General features: G+C 53.3%; 1 protein-coding gene across 1 annotated transcript; it reads left to right on the forward strand.

The window, feature by feature from the left end:
* Positions 1-422: 422 nt before the first annotated feature.
* LOC132332128 (EF-hand and coiled-coil domain-containing protein 1-like) lies at positions 423-2,809 on the forward strand. Its single transcript, XM_059856100.1, has 2 exons — positions 423-1,125; positions 2,399-2,809. Exons 1-2 carry the CDS (start codon positions 490-492, stop codon positions 2,807-2,809), a joined length of 1,047 nt encoding a protein of 348 aa, XP_059712083.1. The 5' UTR covers positions 423-489.
* The last annotated feature ends 11,816 nt before the right edge of the window (positions 2,810-14,625 follow it).

Raw genomic sequence — 14,625 nt, forward strand, 5'->3', positions numbered from 1 at the left:
ACTCACCTCTGTCCCAGACCTCTTTAGACCCACCCAGCAACACCATAAAGTCACCTCATCTACAGAGGGGAGCAGGTCCGAGCGAACAGAAGGTGGGCTTTCACGCACATTGGGGTTTTAGTTTAGTGGAAGCACTCACTCGTTCACAAGCCTTCCTTGTCAAAGTGGATTGTGCGATGCCATTGTGTTGCTTGGGCTAAAGAGAAAGCAGAAGGGAGAAATGAGTTAAGAAATGAGAAAGACACTTGGGGCGCAGGCTTGGCAGCCAAACGGAGCACGCTGGCACCCAGCCACTTTGCCGGAATCCCCTTTGGTGCCGGACAAAGGCGGACGCGGCTCCGCTGCGGGGCGAGCCGGGCGCTCGGCGAGCGGCGCTGGAGCGGTGGCGGCCCCGCCCCGCCCGTCCCGCCCCGCCGCGGGCCGGGGCCGAGCGCTCGGCCGGGCGGGAGCTCAGGATGCTCGGGCAGCGCCGCGGGCCGGGCGGGCGCGATGGAGCCGCCTGAGGGCTGGGACCCCTACGGGCGGCCGGCCCGGCGCACGCAGTGGCTGGTCAGCGCCCTCGCCTACCACTACGGGCTGGACCGCGGCGTGGAGAACGAGATCGTCGTGCTGGCCACCGGCCTGGACCAGTACCTGCAGGAGATCTTCCACCACTTGGACTGCGCCGGTTCGGGCCGCATCCCCGGCGAGGACTTCCGCACGCTGTGCCAGGTGCTGGGGCTGGAGGAGGCGGCGGAGCCCGAGGAGTGCGCGGAGCTGTGGGACGGGCTCTCGGCCGAGCTCACCTTCCGCCAGTTCCACGCGCGGCTCTGCGGCCACTTCAGCACCCGCGCGGGGCCGCGGCTGCCGCTGGGCCGGGAGAGCGAGCACATCGAGACCCAGATCCGCCTGCGCAGCCGCCGCCGCCGCCGCCGCAGCGACCCCGCCGGCCGCGGAGCCGCGGGCAGCGCCGAGCGGCGGCCGCCGGGGCCCCGCTCCCGAGAGTGCTACGAGGAGATCGTGGCGCTGGAGCAGGCCGAGGACCGCATGGCCAAGCTGGAGGAGGAGAACGGCAGCCTGCGGGAGCTGGTGGAGGACATGCGCGCCGCCCTGCAGAGCAGCGATGCGCGGTGCCTGGCGCTGCAGGTGAGTCCGGGCCGGCTTCTGCAGCGGCCTCCCGGGGGCGGCTCGGCTGGCCCCGAGTGCTTCAGGAGAGATGCTGCTCTCGGAGAGTCGGTGTTTATAACCCCTCCGCTGCCAGACTGAGACCGAAGTTGCTCGTTCATCCTCGGCATTAACTTTTTAGCAAAGTTTGGTTACAGGGAGGCTTTAAGGAGAAATGTATGGCACCGGTGTACCATAAATATAGTTGTGAAGAGCACTCTGTTTACAGTGTAGGGGACTACGGCTTAACAAACCCACGCGTACAATGCTGCTGTTTCTTCTACTGCACGCGCAGTCAGGATGTGCTGATAGCATACGCTGGATGTGCACCAGTGCAGGGTTTTTCCTGAAGTGAGAAAGAACTTTTGGATTCCTGCCTGCACAAGCACAAGCAGTGTCTCAGTCAGAAGCGCCTGTAAGGAATATTAGAAGGATGTTTTCCTCAGAGTGTGGTCACAAGAGTTCAGAGTTGGAGCCAGTTCTGCAGGCAGGCTGATGAATAGTCTGGGGCTCCTCTGCACAGCCCCATTAATTCCGGGGCTGGTTTCTGCTGGTTCTGCTGTACGGGCTCGAGTGACACACATACACACTTAACAGCAGTTAAATTCCTCTGGCATGAAATAGCGTGGAACAGGCAGAGCAGGGAAGGGCAGCATGGACCCATTGTTCTGGCAGGTCTCACCAGGTGTGATTTGATACTAACACAGCACTGACAGAACTCTGCTCCACCTGTGACACTTCCACTTGCAGTAGATGACTGTTGTCTTCCCAATGTCCAGCAAGGCAGGTCAGAGACACCTTTACCATTTTCATCTGCAAAAGGGAAAGGAAATCAACAGCAAACACAAAGTCACCAGTCAGAGGTCCCAGGATGAATGAAAGCGACAAAGAGGAGAGCTTCAGAGCACCCCCAGCTGCTCCCTGCTCTCTTCTTCTGAACACAACTTCATTGTAAATATCTTTTTCAGCAGACTGCCTGACTCTTGAGTACAGACCATAGTAATGACATGAAAGCTACACAGAAACTTGTGCACTAATATGATAGGTGTGTAGGTTGAAAATTAAATACATAGCTAGTTATTAAAACCTACTTTCCAGAGATTGTTTCCTTGTCTCTGTATTTGGCAAAGTTAGTTGCTGATCAGCTCGATGTGATTGAAAAAAAAAAACAAACCAACAAAGCACAATCCAGCCACTTTCAGTCTTCATTAAAGCCCATCATTTTCTCCCTGCTTTGTGCTCCTGGTCATTACAGGTGGGACTGTGGAAGAGCCATGCCAGCCATAGAGAAGGAGGATCCTGCTTCATAGGGAGGAAGAGACCATTAACACAGAAGCACTCCCAGACCAAGTGCCTCCAAAGTGTCCTGGAGGAAATGGAGCTCATGCGGAGCTCCAGGGATGGGCAGATTGAAGAAGCCATCAGGTTCAGCCAGGAGCTGGAGAAGGAGCTGAAGAGCTCTCAGGAAGCTCTGGTCAGCCTGGAAGATTGCAACCGTAACCTGAAGAGGGAGCAGGCAGAGATGAGGAGGAAGGTGGAAGAGGCCAGACACGCTGTCCTGAACAGTCTTGGCAAAGTGAAGGAGCTGGAAGTGAGAGCTAAGGAGGTGCCACATCTGCAAATACACATCCAGCAGCTGGAATCACAACTGCAGCACTACAGGTAGGTTGGAGTCTGACAAAAAGTGCCTATAAATTCAGTGTTGGGGCACAGGTGAGTTTGAGAATCTCTGGTTGGGGCTTATTAGATGTCTCCGGAACACCTTGTAAAATCTGGCCAGAGGGAAATTAGAAGCTGCTCATCCATTTTCTTGGTAGGGGTCTTCAGGAGATCTAGCAGTCTTCCAGGCCAAAGGGTGCTGGTCTGCAGAGAGCTGAAGTCACTCCTCAGACACACAACAACAGAACTCAGCATGCTAATGCTTCAGGAAAGCCCCAACACAAATTGCTGAACGTCCTTCAGAAACCATTTCCAACAGACTTTTTCCGCTGCCTTTCCTGGTCCTTAGGTCCCATCCCAAGCCAGCTGTAATCAGATGGCTGACTCTCCATTTTGTATAAAAGCTCTTCAGCTTGTCCTAAGAATTGGGGAAAAGCACACAAGGACAACTTCTGGCTGCTGGTTGGAAACTTGCTGTGACTTCATTGCTTCTTCACTGAGAGAACAGGTGATAGAGGAGGGAAGCTGAAACGTTCCTAAACCCACAAAATAATAGAGTGGGAATCTCAAAAAACACTTGCCAACTAAACCCCACTTTTGCAACGGCATAAACAAATCCTTCCAGGAGTCAGAAAGTTGGTCACAAATTTAATAGTCCACTGCTTTTGTTGCTTTTAACCTCAGACCAAACTTGGACTCACCGATGGTTATTAAGTGTTAGTCATTTCTGCCCAAGTTCCAGACTGACCTAAGGAATAAAATCTAGTTTATATTTTCACTGACCCAAAGAAAATCAGTATGTCTAGACATATTTTTACTTACACGCTAAATCTAGTATTTTAATAAATTGCATCTTCTGAAGTCCTTGCCTCTTCCTAAACTCACACTTCCTCTGTTTGCTTATAAGAAGAATTCATAGTGAGTTATTTGTGGCATCCTAGCTATTGTAGTGTTTTATGAAGTGAGGAAGTTCTAAAAAGAACCATTTTATCCAGTGTCTTTCTGGCAGCATTGTGAATGTTAATACATGCATGGTTGCAGAAGATCAAAGAAAATAGAAGCATTTCTTTAAACACCTGTAGGATTTAAAAACCCCTGCGAGGGCATGTAACGTTCAAGGTGACTGTCAGGGGACTCTGGAGGAATGACACAACTCCTGGTGCTAAAAGGGATCACACAGCTTGTCAGGGCTGTCACCTTCTCCTTGGCATGGGCACCAAAGGTTTAAGATGGGTTCTTGTCCTATGGAATTGCTTTTCCAAAGTACCATGAAGGTTAAAAAAGATCACCTTGAAACAGGTTAAAGGCAATCAACAATGTCCACTGGCCTTGCAGAACAGGAACTTCATGGGTTACATCAAAACAAAGAGTGCCAGTTTAGAAATGTAAATTATATGTTCCTTGTAAGACAACCTTCATTTGTAATACTTCTTTTTTAATTGCATGCTAATTTAAAGTGAGTGTCAAGCTCAGGAATGGTGCTGGACTGACCATGTGGGAACTACACCCCTTTTTTAGCCCTGTAGCACATTTAGCAGAGGCCCAGGCCAGCTTTCAGCCTCTGAGATTCTCTGTTGGCCACAAAGCACCTGCACCTCCCCATCCAGTGAAACAGCTCTTCGTGCAAACAGTTTAACTTAGAGATGCATAATGGTAACTGGGACTTGCATGCCTGTGCTCATATTCCATAACACAGGGAATCCCACCACTCCACGTGTTCCCCGAGTGGCACACAAGGGGCCCAAACCGGCACAAAATGGTGAATAAGCGGTGCAGAGCTGTGTGTTAGGGTGAGGAGAGGGTTCAGCAGCAGCTCTGCCCCACGCAGCCTTGGCTGTCCCAGCTTGTCCCACTCCCTCTGCTTGCTCACGCTGCTGCTCAGGCAGCCCAAACGCCTCCTGCTGCGAGAGAATCACCTTCTCCTGACCTGCAGGAGCCCACATCCATGGGTGTGGCTCGGGTGAGCTGCTGGGAGTGCTTGGTGAGGGGAAGAGATGGGTTGGCTGAGGCATGGAGAGGGAGGGACAGCTGGGAATCCACAGGGTTCTGGCTGTCACTTGGCAAGAGTGTCACTTGTCCTGTTGCTTAAGTCAGGCTGTCTTTTGGTTGCTGTTACCTGTACTGTTAAAGTCTGCCTGTGTTTCAGTCACCTTTCCAGTGAGCAGTTTTCTCCCCTGCCAGCTGCCACACAGAGTTTGTGAGCAGGGTCTGCAGTTGGCAAGAGCTAATGCTGCAAGGTAGGGCTGGAGAGGAATGGGGGGATTTGGGTGTTCTGCAGAAAGCATTGACAATTGCAGGTATCTCTGCTGAGAATTCACCCTATCTGGCTTGGTGAGCCACAGGTTTCCTCCAGCTAAAGTCCAGTTTCTTCCAGAGAGGATCATATTCAAGAATGACTCTAATCTATGAGCTTTACACACTGCTCCTGTTTATAGTTTCATATTTATCAAGGAAATGCTTTCTTCTTTTAGGATCAGATTTTAAAAGCTCTTTTAGCATCTAAATCCCTCTTCTAGACCTTCATCAACTTGCAATCACTTAGATCTGAAATCCCAACCGTGCCCTTAAGTTATAATCCCTAATGCAGGAAACAACAGTTTGCATTTAGTCAAGCAAGTCTTTAAGTACCTGCAAGTGATTAAATGTTGTCCTAAATTGGAGTGTGTAATTATAATCACCTATTCCTGATTTCATATTCCAGATTCATATTCCTGCAATCTGTATGACTTAAACATGATCTTTTTCGGAGTGCACAGGTTCCTGTGCCAGGGCTTGAACTGCCCCTGTCCCATCACTGGGTTCCTAAACCAGCCTAGTTGACCAAATAGTTCATCGTTCTTTTCTTCAGGTGCCCATCCTGATCTTCCTACTCTGATGAATGTCTCAGGTTTCTGTCTGGACTATCTTTCAGCTTTTCTTTTTTGATTCCTGTTAAGTTAGTGAGTCAGTTCAACTATAAAGGTAAACCTCAATAAATTCCTTCCTGAAAAGCTGGAGTTCAATTCATTTCAGAGGAAAAAGACATCTTAAGAAATTGTATATATACCATTGGTATTGTATCAAAAGTGTGTAATTGCCAGCGCCTGATGCCTGTGGGTGGCCAGAGTGAATGAATGTCAGACAGGGAGGAATTCACTGCACTTTCCATATTTGACACCTTAAAAGCATCTGTTATTTTATGTCTTTACTAAATGTAACTGTATAAAATAAAACTTTTAACCACTACTTCATAGCAAAAGGATAAATAAAGAGATTTTATTTAAAGCTGAAGGTATTTTGTTAGCTAGATAGATAGATATAGATATGTCTGTTCCTCTTGGAGCTGGATAAAGACAGGGGAGGCTTGGATGGAGAGATGTTTCCTCCCATGGAAGGGATTGTGTGGTTTCTCAGTATCTTTGCACTTCAATCAGCTGCTCATTCACTGAGCAGGTCTGAAAGACTTGGGCAATCTGAACAGTTCTTTTTGGGAGGCACCTCCATCTCTCTTGTCCAGCAGCACCATCAGGACACTGAGTTCCCAGTGTCCAGGGAGGTTTTGCTGTCACCCTGAGAGAGACCACTGAGCACTGACATCCACTGGGCCTCTGAGCCATTGACCACAACCCCCTGGATGTGACCAGCCAGGCAATTCCTCCTTCTCCAAACTGTGCCTCCATCAGATCCACAGCTCACCAAGAGTGGTGGCATCTCTAGCTCTTCCTTGTGCACTGGGGTGTTGTGGAGTGTTTCTATTGTGTTTTCAATTGCAATTCAGTTTCAATGGTCGGTTCTACAATCCTCCACCACCCTTGTCATTTGTATTCTTATAGCATATTTTATCCTTAATGGACTGTTCCTTTGCACCTCTGTGGTTGGTTTTTCCCTGGTTTTCCATCTTCCCAAAGATTTGACCTTTGTTCCTGAATGTTCCCTGTTCCTCCTCCTAGGATGAACCATGTCAGTCCCTCCTGCCCCTTTTTCCAGAAACTTTCCTGTCATTATTGTATCCCTCCAGGTCCCATTGGGTTGTTTAAACTGTTCCCCTCCCCTGTAATTCCCAATTAGTTTAAGCATTGTATTCCCTGCCTTATGCTTCTCCCCAGGTTTCTCCCAATTGGTTAAAGTTCTGTACCCTGCCCTTGAAGCTCCCCTGTTGAAAAACCCCTTCTACAGCCTGGATTTGTGTCTTTCAGTCCCTGACCTTCCTGGGAATAAACACCTTTGGGAATGATACAGAAGACCTCTCCTTGTCCCTTGTCCCTGCCCCCGGTGCATTCCACCTGTGCCATAGAGCAGTTGTGCCCTACAGCCGCACCCCGAATTGTGTGGCTGTTTGGGGGCAGCGCCCTCCTGGTGACAGTGCTGGGAGCAGGCCCGGCTGAAGAACTCTGGCACCGCGTCCCTGAGGCAGCCACTCCGTCATGGGAGGCCTCTGGCTTGCTCAGCCTGCACAGACCCACCCTGTGCTCCGCAAGGTTTCCTTTGGCATATCAAAGCATTGAAGAGGTTGGGTGGTTTTCCTCCCTGTTTTATTGACTGACTGTGTCCTTTCAGGACTACAAGAGGAAGCAGAGCCTTCGATGAAACCAAAGGGCTGTGTTAGCCATGGGCCCCCCAAGGTACTGAAGTTCCAGCTGGGAAGCTGCTGACAGGTGGGAATGTGGCACTTGTCTCCAGCCAGAGACCACTGACTCCTCAGCATCCTGGGCTGTGGCTGACAGTGCCTGAGGAGGTCAGAAATCCTTGGATGTGATCTCCTGTGCCAGTGCCCAGAACACAGAGCAGTGAGCTTGAATTGGGGGGACAGGCCGAGCCCTTGGACACAACTGCCAGGCAGGATGAGCTCCCTCCCCAGGAAGGAAAATTCCAGTGCTGAGGTCCATCCCCACCCAGGCCATGAGGTCACAGCAGGATTCTGAGATCACAGCAGGCTCTGAGGTCACAGAGCCCTGTGGTTCTACAGAATCAAAATATCCAGCTCCTCAGTCCTTAACAACGGTTGCTGACATTGGGACAGCGGTGTCAGGACAGCGGTGGCAGCAAGAGCTGCGGGACTGGCAGAGGGCAAGGCACCATGGCCCTTGCTCTGCGCCTCTTCCTGCTGCTCCTCCTGGCCGTGGCCCTGCCTGCCAGGGCTGCCCAGGCTGCTCCGCTGCAAGCGCAGGGAGCAGGTGAGCCGGCAGCCTGGCTCCCCTTTCCCGGGACAGCGCTCCCTGCTCCCCGGGAAGCGCTGGCAGTGGTTTTCCCCAGGCCTGTAGTGACGGTCTCCATTGTGGGGGGGAGAGAGTCCCCACGGGCCTGGGGCTGGCCCCTGTTTCCTCTCCAGGGATGTGTCACAGGGCCTGCAAAGAGTGTGGAGAATGACCAGGAGCCAGCCCACAGCTCCCCCCAGGCCCCTGTGCACCTCTGTTGTTGCCCATTGACATCTGTCTCCCACGGCATTACCCGACCCCCTTGAAGGTCTCATTTCTGTAAGGCAGAGGGGGATCCTAGCACACCAGGGAACTGGTTCTGCTTTTTGCTCTCTTCTAGATTGGGATCATGACATGGTTTATGTAGAAAAGCTGGTAAATAACAGTATGAAGATTCTAGGGAATGGTGTAGACAAGTCCTCTGTTTGCCATTCCTGACCAAATAAACAGTGTCCATGTGGCAAGAGATCACTCATGTGTGCTTTCTCTAAACAGAAGCTCAGGGTTGAAGGAATCTGGAAGCCTTGCCCAGCTCCCTTCTGGAGGCCTGAGGGATCCCACAGAATTGATGTCAGTGGGAGGAAGGAGCATTAAGCTATCCATCTTCTTCCCGTGTGCAATGCCAGTGTGTCCTTTCGTGTGTTCTGTGCAGCCACGGAGAAGAGCAGAGAGGGAAGGGGCCAGGCCCAGAGCTTTGCCTCTGTGCTCATTCTTTCACAGCTCCTGTGCCAGCCGCAGGGAGCCTGAGCTGCTCCTGCTGCCACTGCCAAGGCCTGGCCCTGCCTGGGGCTGGGTTTAGAGCTGCTGACACCTCCAGGGAGCCCTTCCTTTCCCAACTGCTCCACAAGGGGCTCCTTCCATCCCAGTGTGGGGCCACTGCAGGCACGTGGTCCCCCTGCTCCTGCTCCTGAGTGGAAGGCAGAGCCGAGGGAGTGCCTTGGAGGGCACCAATCACCCAGGTGCCCTCACTGCCCACTCGAGCCTGAAGGAGGAATGGAACAACTTTCCATTAAGGTACTCCTAGATGGAAGAACCCCGACACAAGAGGCAAGAAATCTCTGGAGGCAGCCAAACTTCTGGACAAGAAGCTGAGTGCTATGGAGGGGTGCCGTGGTGGGTGCATTTCCTTCAGCCTTCCCCTGGGGTTCAGTAGCCAGTGGCTTTGACTGCGCTTCTGGACACCCCGGGCTCAGCACAGCGGGAAGGGATCCATGGCAGCCTTGCTGCCCCGCTGCTGCTTCCACGCCCTGCAGGGCTGTTTCCCTTCTGTCTTTGAAAGCAGCCCCTGAGATGATAATGCACAAAGCAATTTGTTTTTATAGGGCTGTCATTGCAAAAAACCTTCCAATTTTGTCATGCAAAACAGAAAGAACTTCCTTTGGGCTACAGCTGGAAGGCTTGTAAATGTGTTCCAGAAACTCATGATAGGACCGAGTCTGATTAACACAATTTAATGTCATGAAGTGCAAGATGTTAGTTATCCAATAAAATATTCAGAGTAATTAAATGCCATGGAGCGGGAAAGGGCTCTGCATTGGAATGACAGGAAACAGACACAGAGGCAGGATGGACAAGTTTCCCAGCCAAACCAGACCAGAAGCACTAGGAGCACAAAGGGACACACCCAGGAGGCCCAGCAGCTCCTTGCTGAGGGCCCATTTCATGCAAGAGCTGGCACTCAGAATATTAAATCAATTAAAAGTAAAAGGGTGGGGGGAGGCGGCAGTGAGATGGCCTCACAGCTTCAACTCTGCACTCTGCTTTTGTCACCAACATTATCCATGTTCCTGTACTTGTTTTCCTGGAGAATTTGCAGTCAACAGAGCTTCAGTCCCTCTGATCAAATCATGGTCTTCAGTGCAGCTCGGGGCTGGGTCAGTGATTTAGACTCAAGCACTGACTGGGGTCCAGGCAGCAAAAGAACATTACCTGCAGGCCACCCACATAGCTTTTCATATTAATCAGCACAAAGCCTTTATTTTTGCAAACTGAGAGACGCTGGGGGGATCTTTGCACCATCAGGCCGAGGTACAGGGCTCTGGACCCTCGGAAGGAACAGAGCCAGCCCCCTTGAGTGGGAGAAGGCACGGCCTCAGCTGTGGCCCCGGGTGCCTTCCTGCGGCCCGGCCCTGGCTGTAAATGTGTTGGGCTGCAGCACAGGGCCAGGGTGGAGCTCAGCAGCCTCAGCAGAGCCCAGGGCCGCGGCCCTTCCCTGCCGGGGCCCGAGGCTGGCCCGGCCTGAGCAGCCCGGAGTGGCCGCAGGGGATGGGCTCCGCCCGCCCGCTGTGCCCACAGGCCGGGCCCGAGGCTTTGCAAGAGGCTTTCTCCCAGCTCTGCAAAACCTCGGCCAAGGGACCCTTTGCTGTGCTGGAAGCGTAAAAAACCCCCTCCAATGTAACCCAGCTGCATTCCTCATGAGGGATCCCAGCACACCTTAGCAGAGGCCATCAATACTCCTTTGTGCTGCCTGAGGGATCCCTGCACCCTTCAGTAGAAACCCAGAAATTTCTCTGTGTGCTGTTATGAACAAAAAAAGGGTTACCCATTTTTTTTCCAAAAGTTGTAGAATTACAAGTTTAACCAGTTCTGGCAGAGGAGTGCTTTTGTTAGCTGCTTGTTGTAATCACCTGTTAGGTATCGGGTTGTTAGCCATCTATGGTTGAGAATTCACTCTATTGTATCAGCATCACCCTGCTTGGGGCCAGGTGGGAGGATGGCATCCCTCCCCAGATGGTAAAGGGGAGGGAACCAGGAGTTGATATGCAGATAAGTTTAGAGCCAAAATGCAATGGGGCAAGCCCCTATTCCAAACGCAATTAATAAACCCCTAAACCAGCGAGCCAATATGGAATTCAGAGATCAAAGTGGTCTCTAGGCATCAGGGGTGAGGTGAGAAGCCAGCAGAGACTCTGAAAACCTTAATGGCCCCTCACCACTACTTGAGAAGATGTTGGTTAGAGCCAGGACCCGAGGCTGCACACCCATAACTGGAATCCAGAGGATATGTACCCCTACCTGTTCTTGTGAGGCCGGACCCCCAGCTCTGTCCCTTGGTGGACAAAGCTGCATTTGCCTCCTCCTCCAAGTCACTCCAGGGAGCTGTGATGGCAAACCTGTGGAAACGTCGGGCCTCCCAACCTTGAGCTGTCCACTTTTATTAAAGGCATCAAAAAGGGAGAGATATTTCCTGCCCTGTTTATTTCATGTGCCTCATGAGGTCCAGGCCCAGATGATCCCAGAAAAGGAAATGTGCCCAGTCAGCCCAGGGATGCTCAGCATGGGCTCCCCCAGCCCTCGGAGCCCCGCCGCTGCTCACAGCAGCCCCTGCCTGGCTCCTGCCTACCCAATCCGTGGGCATCCATGGCTGCCCCTGGGCGTGGAGCTCAGCCAGGGCTGGTGCCGGCTGGGCTTTGCTGCTGCTACCACAAAGACGGAGATGTCACAACTCCATTTTTTATTCAAACATAAATTGGGGCCAAGCCCTGCCCAGGCAGACAGGGCCTGCCCACCTTCACTGCTGGCTGGGGAACAGGACCAGTGGGCTCAGGGGCAGAGGGTCTCGTTTTGGAGGTGTGGGTTTTGGGAAGGGCTCGAGACGGTGCTGCAGCCATGGCAGGGCAGATAGGGGCAGAAGTGGACAGCTGGGATCACGGGGGAACTTCTCTCTGCCCGAGTTGTTAGACTCCTCTTCTGAAGATGCACAGGAGCACCTGAGGAGAGAGGAGGTGGCTGAGACCCCAGCTGCCAGTGACACACAGGGACCCTCCTGCACAGCAGGGCCCAGAGCTGGCAAGGCTCCCCAGCACGGCTGGATCTGCTGGCACAGCCTGGCCCAGCTGCACAGCTGCCCCTCACGGCCCCGGCGAGCAGGGGATGGCTCTGGGCAGGGTCCCTGGCCAGGAGCGGGCCCCAGAGCGCCTCTGCCTTTCCAGGGCAAGCTCATCCCTGCTCTTTCTCCTCCCCACCTTGCTTTGCCTCTGCCCTGTGCCCCTGGGGCTGCTCTTGGCCAGGCAGCCTCAGTGGGAGCCAGCACTGGCTGCATCCCCAGCGGGCCCCCCAGGACAAGGCCCAGCAATGAAGAGGCCACAGAAAGCACTGGGCAGCAGCAGAACCCTCAGCAGAGTTATTTGGACAGCCATGGACTGGCCACAACCCCACTGCAGCCTCACTGGGAATGCTCCCTGACTATGAGCAGCCTTTAAAGAAGCTGTGTGAGGTAGAGAATCACAAAACACTCACTCTTTTCTCTTCCAGCAATACCAGATTCCGGCACCGAACATCATCAGGCAAAGTGCTGCACCAGCCACAATGGCCATAAACTTAATCAAACAAGGTGTTCCCCAGCAGAAAACTCTTCTCCACACTTTGTCAGCATGTGTTGAGGTGCCAGCTGCATCTGTGGGAGCAATGGGGAGCGTGAGCCTGTGCTGTGCTGCACTGCTGAGCTGGCAGCATGGTGGATCCGGGCAGGACTTTCTCGCTCCCTGTTTCCCCCCGAGCTGGAGCCTGCAGGCATCTTGCTGTCCCTTGGCACAGGACTGCTCAGGACCCAAAACCCTGAGCCTGTGTGCTATAATCCCTCTCTGCTGTGCCTTTTCTGCTCCAGGCAATGTCACAGACATGGATAAGGAGAAGGAAAATGCCCATTGCTTTCGAGCTGCTCCAGGTCCCTCTGTCCTGCAAACAGCTGCCTCTCTGCATCTACCCAGAGACCAGGGGATCACAAGGCGTCTCAGGCCCGTGGTGCGGTTTGGTCTCTCTATCAGCAGACGCCAAATGCCTTCCTGCAGAGGCTGGGGAGAAGCTGCAGCCAGGCCAGGCTGGGGAACAGCCCTGCAGGGCATGGAAGCAGCAGCGGAGCAGTGAGGCTGCCATGGATCCCTTTCCCACAGTGCTGGGCACGGCGTGTCCAGATGTGCAGCCAAAGCCCCCGGCTGCTGAGCCCCAGGGGAAGGCTGAGGGAAATGCACCCACCACGCTGGCTGTCCACATCACTCCGTTTTTTTTCCAGATGTTTGGATTCCTCCAAGGACATACTAGCTCCTATACGTTTGTTCTTCCTTCTCAGGGGACCTTAAGAGAAATATTTCCAGTTCCCAGGAGTGGATCCCACAAAAGCAGGGCTCAGCCTGTGGGGTCAGCAGGGACACACTACTCACGCCTGCGATGGGAACTGCGCTTGCGTGCAACATCCAGCAAAGGACCTGGGAAAGTCCTCCCTGCAGACACCCCTGTAACTCAACAGCCACAGAAGCTTCTGCCATCTCTGCTCCTCTGCACAGGCACCACTGAGCCACAGGAGCGGTGAGGGGATGGCGCAGGGCCAGGGCACACACGTGCATGGCTGTGTCCTGGCACCTGCAGCGATGCCCCCCTGGCCGAGCTTTGGGCTCTGAGCTGGCAGCTCTCCCAGAGGGAAAGGCCTTGACCTATGCTCACCATGTCTTCGGGGCTCAATAATGACTATTGGTTGGGAATCCAGATCATCTTCATTAACAGGATCCTCTTCGTAAAAAGCATCATCGTCATCATCAGGATCTTCTTTATAATCAGGTTCATCTGCAAAGAAAGGACAGAACCACTCCCGTGACACTGCTGAAGATTCTCCTTCAGGCCCGAGTGGCAGTGAGGGCACCTGGGTGATTGGTGCCCTCCAAGGCACTCTCTTGGCTCTGCCTTCCACTCAGGAGCAGGGGCAGGGGGACCACATCCCTGCAATGGCCCCACACTGGGGTGGAAGGAGCTCCTTGCTGGGCAGTCGGGGCAGAAAGGGCTCCCTGGAGCTGCCAGCAGCTCTAAACCCAGCCCCAGGCAGAGCCAGGCCTTGGCAGTGGCAGCAGGAGCAGCTCAGGCTCCCTGGAGCTGGCACAGGAGCTGTGAAAGGCTCAGCCCCGGCGTACAGCCCTGGGCCCGGCCCCTTCCCTCTCTGCTCTTCTCCGTGGCTGCACAGAGCACATGGAAGGACACACTGGCATTGCACACGGGAGGGAGGTGGACAGCTAAATACTTCCTCCCATTGACAGTGATCCTGTGGGTTCATGGTTGGGCACAAGAGGAGAAATTTGGAGGCCAGGATTTCCAGAATCCATCAAACTTTGGAGGATCTTAAGGGAAATGACGCGGGAACATTACTCTGGGCAATGATTACCCTGTTAGGAAAGGGTTGTTGATAGCCCACCTCCACCAAGGTCCAAGATCCTTAAGCCGTGCTTTATCAGGGTTTCCAAATGACGCAAGTCGGGATCCCAGTCTAGAAAGGAGCACGGATGGGAACCATCCCATGATGTGCTGGGATCCCCTTCTTCCACAGGGAACCAGGCACTCCAAGGAGGTCAGGTGATGCTGTGTGCCAGGAGTGCCACGCAGCAGAGAGGGCAGCTCAAGCCTCAGCAGGGCTCAGGCCCAGAGGCACAGCAATTACCTCCTGTGAATGTGCCTGGCATCGCTTCCCTTCCTGCAGCAGAGGCTGCCAATGAGCCCCTGCTTCCTTTGGGAAACCTAGCCTTCAGCACAGCCTCTCTTTCCATCTCTGCAGGAAGGAAAAGGGAGAGCGGGATCAGGTGGGGCTGTTCCCCAATGGGAAGGTGGCATCTTCAGGAGCCAATGCTGGTCAAAGACATTAATAACATTCAGGAAGTCATCCAAGCCT

This window comes from Haemorhous mexicanus, chromosome 11, assembly GCF_027477595.1.
Source record: "Haemorhous mexicanus isolate bHaeMex1 chromosome 11, bHaeMex1.pri, whole genome shotgun sequence".
Classification (NCBI taxonomy): Eukaryota; Metazoa; Chordata; class Aves; order Passeriformes; family Fringillidae; genus Haemorhous; species Haemorhous mexicanus.